The sequence below is a fragment of the Magnolia sinica genome, chromosome 16 (assembly GCF_029962835.1).
Source record: "Magnolia sinica isolate HGM2019 chromosome 16, MsV1, whole genome shotgun sequence".
NCBI classification, from domain to species: Eukaryota; Viridiplantae; Streptophyta; class Magnoliopsida; order Magnoliales; family Magnoliaceae; genus Magnolia; species Magnolia sinica.
Genome location: NC_080588.1, coordinates 7862127 through 7877336, shown reverse-complemented (window position 1 = coordinate 7877336; position 15210 = coordinate 7862127). Strand labels below are relative to the sequence as shown.

Here is a 15210-nt window from a genome sequence, read left to right as displayed (position 1 = left end):
TGATCTCCAAAAAGGTTTCAATGGTAAACGTTCAATCCCCCACTGTTTGTTACAATGTGGTCCACCTTATCTTTGGATCTGTCTAATTTTTCGGCTCAAGCCTTAAGACGAGCTCTCCAAATGGATGAACGGTTTGGATATAACACATACCTCATAGTTTGACCGACAAAACTTATTGACATCAATACACCACAAGCCAATCCGCTTCCGGTTTATGAAACCGGACTTGTATTCCACCCACTTCTCTCTCCTCTGCCTTGATCTGTTGTCTCCCTACCCATTCCCCTTCCATAGCTAATCCGATTTGAACCGTACCCAACCTGATCTGACTTGGTTTCTCTGACCGAGTCTCAGTTCTAGTCAGGCCAGTAGTGCATCGGATCGGATCGAGTCACTTGATCTGAACTCGGTCCTAGATCGGATCGAGTTCGGGTCAGTTACTTGAAAATTTGGATCGAGTCGAGTTGGACCCAATCCGGTCCGACTCGATTCAATGCCCACCTCTAGCAACTTCCATTCCGTCCCGGATGTCTTACCCAATACTGCATCATGAGTGCGTTGCACTGCTCGATGCACTCGCCTCTGACAATACTGCACCGCCATCTCTTAATCTTCACTCCGTGATGTATTCGCAGGGATGGTATACCCCGGATTTCAACTCCGTATCAAACATAGTATATGGCCTATTTCGATATTTAATACAATACAAACCAATCCCGACCGTCAATCCAAACGGGCCCTTAGGTTTAAGATAGAAGATCTAATGCCTCAGGTAAAATTATGTGCCATCGTACACCGCTCATCATGATGATCCAAAGTTCCAGACCATGCATCACATGTGGATCTGCCATTGATTAGCCAGGAACAAAAGATTACCTTGATCAGATTTTCCAAAACCATCCAATCCAAAGATTTCTTCCTTCCTATTAAATGTGAATCATTGATTTTTTGTTTATATGCCAAAATTAAAAGGTTAGGATCATCCACATAATGTGAATTTTGCTGCGGTCCATTCAATAGAAGGTAAACTTAATGAACATTTCTGATATCGTTTACATATGCTAAGTGCACCCTTTTTTAGGGTCCATGGGCATGGGGCATTGGAGGACTTTTTTTAATTTTATTTTTGGTACTCTGCCAGCATGTGATCGCTGATACGCAGGCTCTCAGAAATTGTGCACATGGTGTACTAATCTCTAATAAATTGGTCAAATTGTGGGACCCCCATACTGATTCTTGGGCCATGCGATTTACAATGTGGGGCCCACCCAAATGTTCCCCCACAAAGGTTATAAGTTGGTAAACAGCTGCTGGTAGCGTTTGCAATTCCTCGAACTAGTCGTTTGAGGAGAGAGCTGGGAATCATTATTATTTAGGTTTGGACTGCACCATCTCTTGCTGCACACCACCCTCAAACTCCGAACAGGCGAACGGAAAGGAATCCGAGATTAAACTTCCATCTTCCCATTTCTCTCTAGTTTACAATGACAAGTAATCTCAACTCAACTACTGAATCATAAATGAACCAGTTTGAAATATAATTGTAAATCTCAGAAAGTTGACTCAAAACTCTTTCAACTCGATGAGAATTCAAGCCAAATCACTAGAAAACTCATTCACCACTGCAACTTGATCTTGAATTGACTAAGCTGGCGCAATTGATTCGGTGACTCAAGCACAATCACTATTTAGTTGAATCATTGAATACCAAGTCGAATCAAGTGATGCCTTCCTCGATCATGCCTCAAGTCAATTCAACCGGGCTGGAGACGATTCAAATCAAGTTTTTGAACCATGGTTGGAAACTGGCTTAGACCAAGCTGCTTCATATGCATCAAGTCTAATAACAAATGATTTGTACACAATTGAAATGATTAGTCACTCTAGATAAAGTGGGTCAACAACTGTTATTGTAATTTGTTGAAACTTTTTAATTATCACAATCTAATTTGGTTTTGCATCCAAACACAACCACATCATCCTAACAGGAATTACACTATCAATCGCAGTCCATCACATTCAAATTGTCATTTATAGCCCAAGAATCTGAGCTCTATTCTACACAGACCCAACTTGAAACTTCACAACACACACACACACACACACACACACACCATATTTGTGCTGAGCATAAGTGTCCTCAAGCCTTCAGTTTGCATGATTGGGGCTCATGGCTTTGTCATGCAGACCATTGTCCTGATGGGACCCAATGTGATAGGCAGGATATGCCTACATCCCCCATGCCTTGCCAATTGACGGATTAGAGATTTTGTGGGAAGTCCATCCACATTGGAGCCTTTTAGATCAACGGATCTGATCACCTTGCCATGAACCCCACTTGTACAAACTCAAGACTTTGAGGTTACTGTGCATATCCACAGGTTGAAATTCTTATAAATGCCACCTTTTTTACTCTCCTAAATAGCAGAATCAGTGAGAGAAGGCCATATTCCGAATTCAGAATACTCATCTTCGGTAGCACATGCACGGAACATGCCTGTTGTGTTGAATGGCATTGTGACTTCTCCTGTAACAGAAACAGCAACTAAGCCAGCAGTGCCTTTTGGAGTGCACTGTTCTATAACGTAAGCAGCCGCTTCCTTGAGAGAGAGTCCTTTGTACTCCATAAGGGCAGCAACGTCCCGGGCCACAGTGGCCCTGATGATGAACTCACCTTTGCCTGTTGCTGAGACTGCACAGAAACTGTTGGCATATGTGCCCGCACCGATGACTGGAGTATCACCAATCCTACCCACCATCTTGTTCACGAACCCGCCTGTGGAAGTTGCGGTAGCTAAGTTTCCGTGCCTGTCGACAGCCACACATCCAACAGTCCCGATTTGGCTATCTCCTTCATTGGCTGCAGGGTCCTGTGGTTCATCTTTTGGAGGCGGTGGTTGTGTATAATCAAGCTGCAAAGCACAAGAATTTGAGAGCTTTGGTCGCAGCATGAGCAAAAATGATTATTATTATTATTTTTTATACCTATCTCTTTCTTTTGTTTCAGTCGTAGCATTATCCTGTTCTCGAGCATGAAAGTTTTGCTAAAATTCAGGCTAGACCTTGGTGTGTGTTTGCCACATTGTGTTAAATGTAGTGACTCAATCCACCGTAATTGTGGCATCCATGCCTCAATCCAGATCGTCCCATGGAGCACAGCATGAAAATCACATTGATTGAACAATCATAACAGTTGGATTGATGACTACCAAAAGGACAGCTGATGAGCTGCAAATTTTGGCACAACTAATGGCTGTTCTTAAAGATACAGCCAGGCATCCCAAGTTCTGGGGTTGATGGTATGATTTGGGAGAGAGAATCAGATGGGGTGTTCTCTGTTAGATCCTGCTATGAGCTCCTTGTATCAGAAAAGACTTGCATTTACTACATTGTGTTAAATGGTAGTGACTCAATCTACAGTAATTGTGGTATCCATGATCCTATCCAGACTGTCCTATGGAGCATAACATGACATTCACACCAATTGAACAATCTAACTGTTCATTGAATGACTATCAAATGGACAGTTGAGGAGCTGCAAATGCTGACCCAATTAATGGATGTTTTTGAAGAATCATCTGTACATCCCAAGTTGTGGGATTGGCAGTATGATGTGGTAGAGAGAATCAGATGGGCGTTCTCTGCAAGATCCAGCTACGAGCTCCTCGTATCAGAAAATGAATCAATGGCGCAGGTTTTCTCATGTATTTGGAGAACAGCTATCCCTCTAAAAGATTACTGCTTTCTTTTGGACCATGATGCGGGACAAAATTTTCATGTTGGACCATCTAAAGACTAGCTAATTTCTTTCCCAACTACTGTATGCTATGTTACAATCAGGAAGAATTAGTTCATCATCTGCTAATCCTCTGCAATTTTGCATGGAAAGGTATACGCAGTTCTGTATTCACTGGGTCTTGGAAGGATAGGTGGAAAATCTTTTTTCTCGGTATGGATTAGTCAGAGGCCTTCTCTCCTTTGAGAGCATGCTTATGGAAAAAGATCCCGCAAGCTATCATTTGGGCTCTTGGGCTAGAGCTTAATCGGAACATATTTCGCGATAAGTTTAGCAATGCGCTGAAAGTGTTTGATAAGCTCGGGATATTATTCTGGACTGGAGCAAGATGGACAGTAAATTCCACACAGTATTTCGTAGCAAATGATAAGAGCTAATTGTTTAAAAATAAAAATAAAAATGTTGTACAGGAATCATGATGATAAAAGAATGATGGTTTCCTTTTTATAGGTCCACCTCAGAAAATGATCAGAGCCATTATATTTATATTGCTTGGTATTGTTTGAGGTTTATTAAGTGTGGCATCTCGTGCCTTGTAGTTGTTGTAAAAGTTTGAAGCCATTCATCAAAAACAGAAAGGACAGTTGAAAAAGGAATTGTGTCAACGGTCCAAATTCAATAGGGAAAAATCAGATGCCTATCCTGTGGATCAGTGTGAATTTCAGGCTATGTTCCATCATTTAGACGGGTTTGATTGACATACATGGTTGCCACATGTAAGGGGGATGAGTTTCAACATTTCAGTAAATCGGTGTCAAATGCAGACCCTAGAATTGTCAATTAAAACTCACTATCCAACAGCTCATGGCTTTCAAAACATAGAAAATGTGTTGAAGGTTGTTCAATGAAATGAAGAATTATAAGGCCTTGATGCATTGAAATGCGTCCTGTCTTGATGCATCTTTTTTTTAGTGGGGCCCATGTTTTGGTGATCTAGATGGTAGATATGATGGGCCCACCATTGATGGAGTATAGCCCAAAAAGTTTTCTAGATTGGATGATGTCCGTCCCGTTTATAACTATTATTGAGACAACCATTTTGTTTTTCCTAGATGGTCTGGTTATGTGCAATGGAGACCAAGAATTGCACTGGTTAAGAGTGAGTTGGAACGAGTTGAAGGCTCTTAAAGGACAAGAAGAAAGCTCAAAAGAACATGGAAGGATGTAGTAAGAAAAGACTTGATGACCTATAGTCTAACTGAACGTATGCCCCTTGATAGAGTGTAATGGCGGAACAGGATTCATGTAAGCCAATCCCAATTAATTGGCATAAGGCTTAGGTGATGATGATGATGATGATGATGACGATGATGATTTTGTTTTTCCTCCCAAAAATCAATGTTAGGATCCCCGACTCATGAATCCTACGTGTACAAACTGGTGCATCATGACACTATTCATATTATGATTCATCATGACTCCATGATTCTCCCAAGGAAACTTGAAGGCATATTTCAACTAAAGGCCTGTTTGGATAGTTGAATATCATAGTAATGTGGTGGAAAACTCACATCATTACACTTTACCATTGATCGGATATAGCCCGCTGTCAAATCATGGTAGTCCTTCGGAATCACCGCAGAGACTTTGATCGCTGGAAGAGTGTTTACATGGCATAGTTCCGTCGGCCCCACCATGATGTATGTCTTATATCCACACCGTCCATCCATCTTGCGAGATCATTTTATGGAATGAGACAAAAAATGAGGTAGATCCAAAGCAGAAATGGACCGCACCACAGAAAGCAGTAGGCATTGAACGCCTGCCATTGAAAACTTCTTGGGGTCCACAGAAGTGTTGAATCAAGCTAATATTTGTGTTTTCCCTTCATCCAGGTCTGTGTGACCTTCTGAACAGGTTGGATGGCAAATAAACATCTTGGTGGCCCCGGGAAGGTTTCGATGATGGGCGTCATTGTCCTCACTACTTTTTGCGGTGTGGTACACTTGAGCTTTGAATCTGCCTCATTTTTGAGGTCATGCCTAAAATGATATTAAAAAATGGATGGACTGTGTGGATATAACACATATTGAAGAATTTACATCCACGGTGCGTACTTTACATGCATTTCCATGGTCAGAAGTGGAGCTGTGAGAGTAGTATTTGTGTAGAGCCAATACCTGATTTACTTCCAACTACAGTGGTAATGATAATCATTACTCATTTACAGCACATTACGGCTGTAATCGCTAATCCAGACAGGCCCTAAGTGAAGTTCAGAGATTTGAAAGTATCTACAACTTGCCTAGTGAATCAGAATACATGAAGCATATTTAAAAAGTATGTGGCTGACCTGCACTTTGTTGGCTTCTTTTGCTTGACTTAGCCTTTCGATGTTTCGTGGAGTGATGAAATGACTTGATTCAACAGTTTCAACACCCTATGCAAATTGACCAGTCAAACGGTTAACTTCGGAAATATGTAAAATTTACACAAATGGATGGTTTTCAATTGAGTAGGACATGGCTAAAAAATCAGAGCAGAATACCATGAAAACATAATATAGCATAATGTATTGGCATCCACCAATTTCTATGTCATCCATGCAATGTGACCCTGATTACTTATGCACCACAGGACTTCTTATAATGCACTTGGAAAACTGATGATAAATAAATCCATCAAGTCCACACCCAGGTAACAAGGATAGCTCCATTTCAGCATTGTGCAATGCTGATGGTATCGGTGTCTGTGTTTGGAACTTGTGGAGACTCCTCAAACCAAAAAAAAAAAAAAAAAACTTTATTTTTAATTATTAGTATCTTCTTTTATTTTAAATTATTAGTATCTTTTATGTTTATTTTTATTGGAAATTTTATTTTTATTTTTATTATTTTTGTCTTTTGTTTTTTGTTTTGTTTTGTTTTGTTTTTTTTGTGGATTACATTTTGGTTTTGGTTCAGGCAAGACCTAAACCAGTACATCAAGTATGACTTGAGCGCACAACTGCTTTAACAAGGGACATCTCAACCAGCTCAGATACAGGGCAGTAGAAAATTAGGGCCAGTTTGGGTCTGCTGAAACATAAATCAATGGAAATGCCTTTCCATGGAATCATGTCATTGTTTCTGTCATTTGTTTTTGTAATTGGAAACAACATTTCCATTTCTGTCCCATTTCCTGGAAAATGCTCTTCCTTGGCCATGCTCAAGAAACATAATTTTCAAAAACTTAGGAGAAAGGAGAGTAGGAAACAACCAAGGTGTCTCGTATCTGTTACGATATGGCTGTAAAGGCCGATACGTATAGGTAACACAAGCATGACCGTTACGCGATACGGGGGTGAAATGGGATAGTTGTTTTTTTGGGACCGTATCAGCCGTTAAGGGGGGCTGTTACGGCTGTTACGGGGCACAACAACCATTACCCCTGTAACAATCGAAAAAATGGCCACTTTTTTATTATTATTATGTAAATTCATTTTTCTCCTCATTTTTTCCACTTTTCTTATTCCAAAAACTTTCCTTGATCATTTTACAAGAGATTTTGACCACTTGTAACATAATTTTTAGGATTAAAACTGTATATTGAAGCGATTTGGGAGAATAGAAGATCCAAGGGCCATTCTTTTTTTCAAAAAATCGAAAAAGTAAAATATATATGCATTTTTTCTGATTTCTAATTCTAATACTTGATTGTAATGTGTAAACATTAGAGACACATAACCATGTTCATAAATTCACCAAACAACCCAATACAACACTCACCAAAAAACAATAAAAAAACAAAAACAAAAACAAAAAAAAAAAAAGGGGGATATTTACATTATTATGGATTTTTTAGGTATTGTTTCAGAAATTTTCAGGCAAATTTTTTTTTTTTTTCAACCATTACGTGGGTGTTGTTATGCCCCCGCATTGGCTGTTATGACCAATACCCGTATCGGTAATGGTGGTGACCATCACAACCACTGTTACTGATACGGAACACCTTCGAAACAACCCATCTCTCTATGAAGTGCCACATGTGTTAGCCACAAGTGACACTGGCCATCTTCAAGTGCTGCACATGTGCCACATGTGCCACCATCCATCTTAAAGTGCCACGGATGTGCCACTGTGCAACATGTCCAACATGTGCCACCCCCATCTTCAAGTGCCCACATGTCAAGTATGCCACATGTTCAACATTTTCAATCGACTCTTCAAGTGCCCCGCATGCCAATGTGCCTCACATGACATTGTGCTATTGTGCAACATATGCCACATGTACCACCGTCCATCTTCAGGCACTCCACATGCGCCAATGAGCCACATGTGCAACATATGCCATTGAATATCTTCACATGCCCCACATAGGCTAATGTGCCACGTGCCATCATCCATCTTCAAGTGCTTGACATGTGCCACCATCACAAGTGCCCAATGTGCCCATGTGACAACATTACGTGTGTACAATGATCCATCTTTACTGCCACACCTTCCATCTTCAAGTAGGCTTTCCATGAAAACTTCTGTTTTGCCAAACAATTTACCTGTATACGTCTGCACCAAGGTATTGAATAACAGCATCGGTTGGGCCCAAAAACAATACGATTCAGGGTGTAACAGACCAAATCAGCCAAATTTTTTGAGGGACACGAAATCTTGAAAAATATTAATAGGAATAGTATGTAAAACATCAGATATCATTTATTTTATTTTTTTTTGTGTTTTTTTAACACATCCAATGGTGTATTAGACCATTCTTTGATAAGAATGTGGTCTGTCAGCTTGACCTGCTGAAAGTCAACCAAATAGGCCCTAATCAAACATAATGTTTGATTTGGTGGATTAGGGCCAATTACATACGAACACAACAAAAAGAGAAACAGGAAAAAAGTCATGGTTTAGCTCTGCTTCCAATATTTCCAAAATGGTCCATTATGCTTTAATTCATAGAATCCCGTTCAAAATCTTGTGTTTTGATCCTCGAAATAGGCCTAGATTGGCCTATATCTAGTCTAAAATTAGCTACTAAGTTTCCTCATGGTTGAAATGAAGAACTGGAAAATGAAAGGGAAATTTGAGAACTAAAATTTCAAAATGGGGCCTTTATGGTTGTATCAGCCCATATAGCACGTATCAGTCTGCATCAGCCAATATAGACCAATACAACCCTTTTTTTTTTCGTTTTCTTTTTCTTAACAGACTGGTTCGCGACTGTATTGTGTAATGTGGTTGACCGATACGACCATATTGTCACCAATATCTAAAACCGCGGTCTGCACCAAGTTCAACAAACCTTTGTGTCCAGTTTGATAGGTCCAAACAAATGATAATTCAAAAACCTGGAGGAACAGAGATACCTTGATAAAATGATTAAGGAGTTACCTTTTACCTAAAACCTGAAGCCCACGGTTGCTGGGCTCTGAAGAATGCTAGTTCATTATACTTTTTTGAATGAACCTCACCAATATGACTACCAAAATATTTTTGGGAAAATATTTTAACAAGATTGTACCCTAGCCTTGTTGCACTCAATAATTGTACCTGTGCTTGGATGACATAAGAAGATATCTTCTTTTGATTTTTCTTTTTTCACTGTTGAATTAATCAAAACAAAAGGTAAATTCACTGCCCACAAATAGTAGTCCAAAAGCCTAGTTGGTTGCATCTAATGGGGTTACATTTGAGGGTCCATCAGAGACTCTATATGTCAATTCTTAGTTCTTACTGACGGTGATGCAGCATTCTGCAACAAACATGAATAGGCTCCAGCTACAGTGAGATTTTCTATAGCAAATGAAGCCAGTAGGCTCTGTCTAGCCTTGAACTTCATTACATTAATTGTGTGGATCACCATGGAATTTGTCCAGTGGGCTAAATCAACTAGCTGAGATCTAGTAAATCTCACTTTCCCTATGTTCCATCCGTTACGGAACCCATGATTTGGATGGACTAGGATTGGCATGTGTGCCATGCATAATGTGGATGAGTTGCCACACTTAAGTGAACTTGTGGCTACAGTGTTCTAACGTGGCTCAACTTAATGGGCTTGCAAATCCCAGCATCGAACCTTTGCAACAGACACTACCCTGAATTATCCTCCCTTCATAAGTGAACTTGCATAAAAATGCTTAAAGGGGGATGGCAAAGTAACACTTCAACTCAAAGAGAGGTTATAATAAAGAATTTGAGGAAGTTTGGAGGTGAACGTCCTCATTCCTCACCTGTTTATACACTCATGGCCTGTAGTACAACATGATCCCATATCAATCGTTATAATCTCTTCCACATGCTTCTTGGAGTGCAATGTCCTTCTACCTATATCCACCTACAAGAATTATACAGGAGTTCTTCTTCTTCCTTTCTAGAGCCTCCTAGGGAATTTGATGGGGACTTCATGCGCACACGCGCACGCACGCCGCCCCCTACGCACGTACAGAAGGAGAGGGAGGGCCCCATCGTCGATCGATGACAACGTCCAGGGAGGGCCTCCTAGTTAGAAGATGGAGTTTTTGTTTATTAGAGTGGGCCCGATAATCAAGTAAAGCCCATCATGGGATCTCATGATCAGGGCCCACTAGTCGGATTAAATTCATACTTTAGATTTTGCTTATTTATATTATTTAGAACATCATGAACGCTTTAGATTTCTTTAATTGGTTTTTATTTTATTTTACTTCATCGCCAAGTAATAGATTGGGCACATGGCGTGAGTTTTGGGGTATAGGGTTTTCTTATAAATAGGCACCCCTTCTAGTTCTTTGGATTTAATGAAGATAAATAAAAATTGTTGCGTTTTCTTACTCTTTTCTGAGTTATGAAAACCTAATTGCGTGCGAAGCCCTCCCTTCTCCGAAGGGCTAACTACCGTGGTACGAAGCCACATCTATTCTGATTCGCCCCCACCTTCTTCCATCCATATTTCTCTTCTCCTACAAGCATTCCATTTGCAAATCCATCAATAGCTGCAGCCGTTTTTCTCTCTATAGCAGATTTCCAAAATCTTGCCCTACAGGAGGGCTGAAACTTCGGCATAGCACCACGCACAAACGGTGCATCGGATCGAGCTGAGATTTGGGAGTTTTGGATTCCAGCCCTGGCCGACTAGGGCCAAAGTGACCTTTTTCTGAAAAGTGGGCCCCACACACGTGCGGCCGTGATCACACGCACGTGCGTCTGGGCCATTGTTGCTGTCCACACGCGGGAACTGTCTTCCGATTCAGGTTTCCTTCTTATTTTACCCTCTCATACTAGTTTTTCATAAACCCTAACCCTAGATTGCATTATTCTTAATTTGTTTGCCCATTTTCTCACCCTAGGGTTCCTTGAATTGAAATTGGTGAATCCTTTGGATTAATGACTGATTGTTGTGCATGTGTGGATGATTACTGCTTATCTTTGAGCATCATTTGGTTTATAATTTTAATAGATCCAGCTCTAACCTGTTTAGGCCTGGACCCGTGCAGATTCCCCTTTACCTGAATGTTTGAGCTTTTGTGTAGGATGTGGAATTAATATGGATTGTTTTAAATTAGTATGATCTAAAGCCTGAGATCTTGCATATCATATTTAATTTTCCATGTCCTGCATCAGAATTCTATACTCTTCTAAGCTCCTTTGTACATATCCTATGCTTCTAGGCTACTGTAGAGTCTTCCGGACTTGACTACCTTTCTCTAGATAAGTTCAGATGCAAACCAGGTCAAAGACAAACAGAAATGCTGAATTGATAAATTTATGAAGTTAAAAAGTTAATGAGCTTTGCTAAGCCCACACACGTGCAATAAAACTCGTGTAAACACCAGATGTAAGCCAGCATGGCATGATAGATCCAACAAGATCCAATCCATCCATCAGAACGGCACTACATTCATAGCCTAGCCCAGGAATCAGGTTGATCCAGTGGTCAGGTGAGCACACTTTTCCAAACAAAATTACAGTTCAGAAAAACTTGGATTCTCACCCATCCACCTGTTTGCAATATTGGGGCACATGCTGATATGACCAGATTTTATTTTTGGGAAAACATGTTCAAGAGGTCGGACCAACCTGCTGGATGGATTTGATCCTGCATGTATGTGCCATGCATGTACATGTTTGGTCTGTACATGAGTTTTACTGCATGTGTGCGTGCCGTGCTTAGCACCTCAAGGTTTATTCTAGCTACAGAGGGCATGAGACTTTGAACTGTTAACTTTGAGTGAAATGTCAAGAAATTCTACTACATAAATGCTAGATGAAGGAAATGATGTTCAAATGGTAAGGATAGGCATTTAACATTTTACTTAAGGTTTGTACTTTAACATGTAAGCACCATGTAGGAGAAAGAGAAACTATAAAATGGAAGTGTACTCAGATTGCACTAACTTGTTCCTTTGCAAATGCTTCTGCTCCGTCAAATGCCAGATAAATATGAGGAGTTTTCTCCATTACAAGCCGTGCAAGAGATATGGGATTAACAATGGTGGAAAGACCTGAAACAGCTCCACATTTCTTTGTTCCATCCATAATGCATGCTTCCATTTCAACCGTCCCATTGGTAGTTAAAACAGAACCTCTACCAGCATTGAAATGTGGACTATTTTCTAGCTCACGAACCTGTTTATAAGGCAGATAAGATTAGTTGGAAACACAGGAACTTTTCTTTTTATGCTCAATAGAAATTTCATTAAAATAGACATAACACTGAAATAGAGGAATCACACACAGCATGTGCAGAGTGTTTTTACAGTAGTGTTCAGGCTTTCAGTTTTTCCAGGTCGGTCCATGGTTTAGTGATCCAAACCATCAATGTGATGGGCCACACTGTGGACGGTCTATGATCCAAAGATTTTCCAAATGGAAATCCCGACCCTTCAACCAATAGATGCTCAAGAAAGAAAAACTGAACCATTTTCGTTGTTCAACAAATAGATGCTTTGACAAATACATGGCCAAATATTCGGTATCTAGAATCTTCCAAACTAGGGCAATTTCAGTGCGTGGGCAATCCAGAGTGAGACTATCATATCAATGGTTTGGATTATCAACCATGCCCAACTTGTACAAGGTGAAAACCTGAATGTATTGTACAAACTCTCGGCCTGAGCACTGTATTTACGTCAGGTGCAATAAGCTATAGACACAAACATGCATATATAGCCGCAAGTTTTGTCCATGTTGAAAATAGGATACACATGCATCAAGTCAGGCTAACAGGGTTGCCCATAATGAAAATAGGAAGCCCCAAAAATAGCACACATGCATCAAGTGGAACTAACAGGGTTGGCCCATATTGAAAATAGGACACCCCAAAAATATGCCAATCCAAAATGGGGCACCACGTGAAGTTGGAGGTTTTTGAGTGGTTGTCAATTCTTTTCTATCACTTGGCCCACAAGGTGACTAGATTGGCATGATTTTTGGAGAGAATAGATGATATACATGCACCATGGTGGGCCCCTAATACAGATAGTTGTAAGTTTTTTTCATGCATGCATGTATTTATGCATGTATGATGTATGCATGCACACACATGTATATATGCATGTAATTATGTATGTATGTAGACATGCAAGCATTTGCTTGACAGAAAGAATTGTTACACATGAGGCCCACCAGTCTTTGATCCAAGTTGTCAATAATGATGGGCCCCATGGAGATGAGAGATTTCCCACGGATCTCCCATATTGCAAGATCTTAGCTATCCAGTTGGCAACCATTAAAATGCGACCACTGGTTGTGATTGCCTATTGATTGGTACAATTATCCAATGGTGGAGAAATGGGTCATGACAAAACAATGTACAAAACGCCTACCGCATACCCCGAAAGAGAAAACACACATAAATAACACAAGAAGAGCAATACAACAACGCATCTAATATGGAATACGCTTGCATACATTGACTAGGTACCTACCAGGTTACTTTCGTTAATTAAGAGGGAAACCAGTTAATGTGCATGAAATCCACTCTGTCCAGCAGGTATACCACCCTTTTGTTGGGCCTTGATACCAAAAATCAGGCTGATTCAACACTCAGGAGGGGACACCCCATAAAATTATACCTTAAACCTCTAAATCAGGTGGTACAGCACACCTAAGTTTTGGAAATTTGACTATTTCTTCATCCTTTTGGAGCACATCAGATAAACGCCATGGTGAGCCCTACTAAGGTAGGTGGCATCCAATCTCAACTGTTTCCTATGGTGTAGCGCACCTGCGCATTCAATCATCATGATTTTTGGGTGAACATGAAGGACACGGCTTCGGTGGATCCCTGACTTTGGGACCCACCATGATGCATGTAGCTTACATCCACGTCATCCATCCATTTTGAAAGCTCATTTTAGGGCATGATCCCAAAAATTGAAGCAGATCCAAATCTCAGGTGGAGCACACCACACGAAACAGTGGTGATTGAATACCGACCATTAAAAACTTCTTGTAGCCCACCAAGTTTTTAATGGTCAATCACCACTGATTCCTGTGGTTTGGTCCACCTGAGATTTTGATGTGCTTCATTTTTTTGGATCATGCCCTAGAATGAGCTGTCAAACGGATGGACTGCGTGGATGTTAGGCGCATACATCACGGTGGGCCCGACAGTCAGGGATCCACCGAAGCCGCGTCTGAAAATGAAGCAGCGTACCTGATGAACGGGGTGGATCTTATGAAAGTTCCACTCACGTGGCTCTCGGTTAGCGAAAGTAACGCAGCGCGAGGTACGCTCGCGCGGGTATCAGTATACACACATGACACGGCAATCCACAGCGAGAGCGAGAGAGAGATCTTGAGACATTTCAACAAACACTTGTGAGGCAAGAGAAGAGAGGAGAATGGATTACCACGAGCTCCACCACGTCTAAGGGAGGAGTGTTGGCTTTCAGTGCAGACACGCCGATTTGCAGGCAATGCCGGAGGACGGCTTCAGCCGGCTCTCTGCGGTGGGCCGGCAACGACAGTGGTATGTCGCCTGCCCCACCATGAAGAGCGATGGCCCACCCCATCTCTGTGTGTGTGTGTGTGTCTCTCTCTCTCTCTCTCTCTCTCTTCAGGTGGTCTACTTAAAATGCAGAAAGTCGACTGAATTTCAACGCAGAAAGAAATCAAAGGATTTATATAAAAGGAGGTAGAAAGTCGACTAAATTTCAACGCAGAATGAAATCAAAGGATTATAGAAAAGGAGGGATGTTCGGGTTCTCGTTTTGTAAAAGTGGGGCCCATGGCTTAGTGATCTAAACCGTTGATATGGTGGGGGATCACCCAGGATGGGCCATTAACCTAAAATCAGCCAGCCAAGAGGATCCTGGCTATAGAATGTTTGGCTCTTTGTTAGTTGAATGTGAACCGTTGTGGTGTTTCCATTCTCCAATGGCTTGACTGATATGTTGGGCCACCTGTTGAAATGTTGCTGACTCTTACATCTGGTTGATCTTCTGGTAAGAATATCATCCGTGGCGATTCCCATCGAATCAACGGTCTGGATCTCTTTCGGAATGCCCGGGT

General features: G+C 41.0%; 1 protein-coding gene across 2 annotated transcripts; it reads right to left on the bottom strand.

Annotated features, from left to right (window-relative positions):
* Positions 1 to 1882: 1882 nt before the first annotated feature.
* LOC131229279 (isoaspartyl peptidase/L-asparaginase 1-like) lies at positions 1883 to 14760 on the bottom strand. Of its 2 annotated transcripts, none has more exons than XM_058225180.1 (4): positions 14550 to 14760; positions 12091 to 12321; positions 6090 to 6176; positions 1883 to 2912 (listed from the first exon to the last, which is right to left on the bottom strand). In XM_058225180.1, exons 1-4 carry the CDS (start codon positions 14709 to 14711, stop codon positions 2418 to 2420), a joined length of 975 nt encoding a protein of 324 aa, XP_058081163.1. In that variant the 5' UTR covers positions 14712 to 14760; the 3' UTR covers positions 1883 to 2417. The 2 variants fall into 2 exon arrangements, with proteins under 2 accessions (XP_058081163.1, XP_058081164.1); XM_058225181.1 differs by lacking the exon at positions 14550 to 14760 and adding an exon at positions 14354 to 14501.
* Between the last annotated feature and the right edge of the window lie 450 nt (positions 14761 to 15210).

Coding starts and splice junctions, on each gene's coding strand:
- LOC131229279 (XM_058225180.1), bottom strand. CDS start 14,711: ATGGGGTGGGCCATCGCTCTTCATGGTGGGGCAGGCGACATACCACTG. Junction 12,322..14,549: donor TAGACGTGGTGGAGCTCGTG/GTAATCCATTCT, acceptor CCTTATAAACAG/GTTCGTGAGCTAGAAAATAG. Junction 2,913..6,089: donor AAGAAGCCAACAAAGTGCAG/GTCAGCCACATA, acceptor TGTGCTTTGCAG/CTTGATTATACACAACCACC.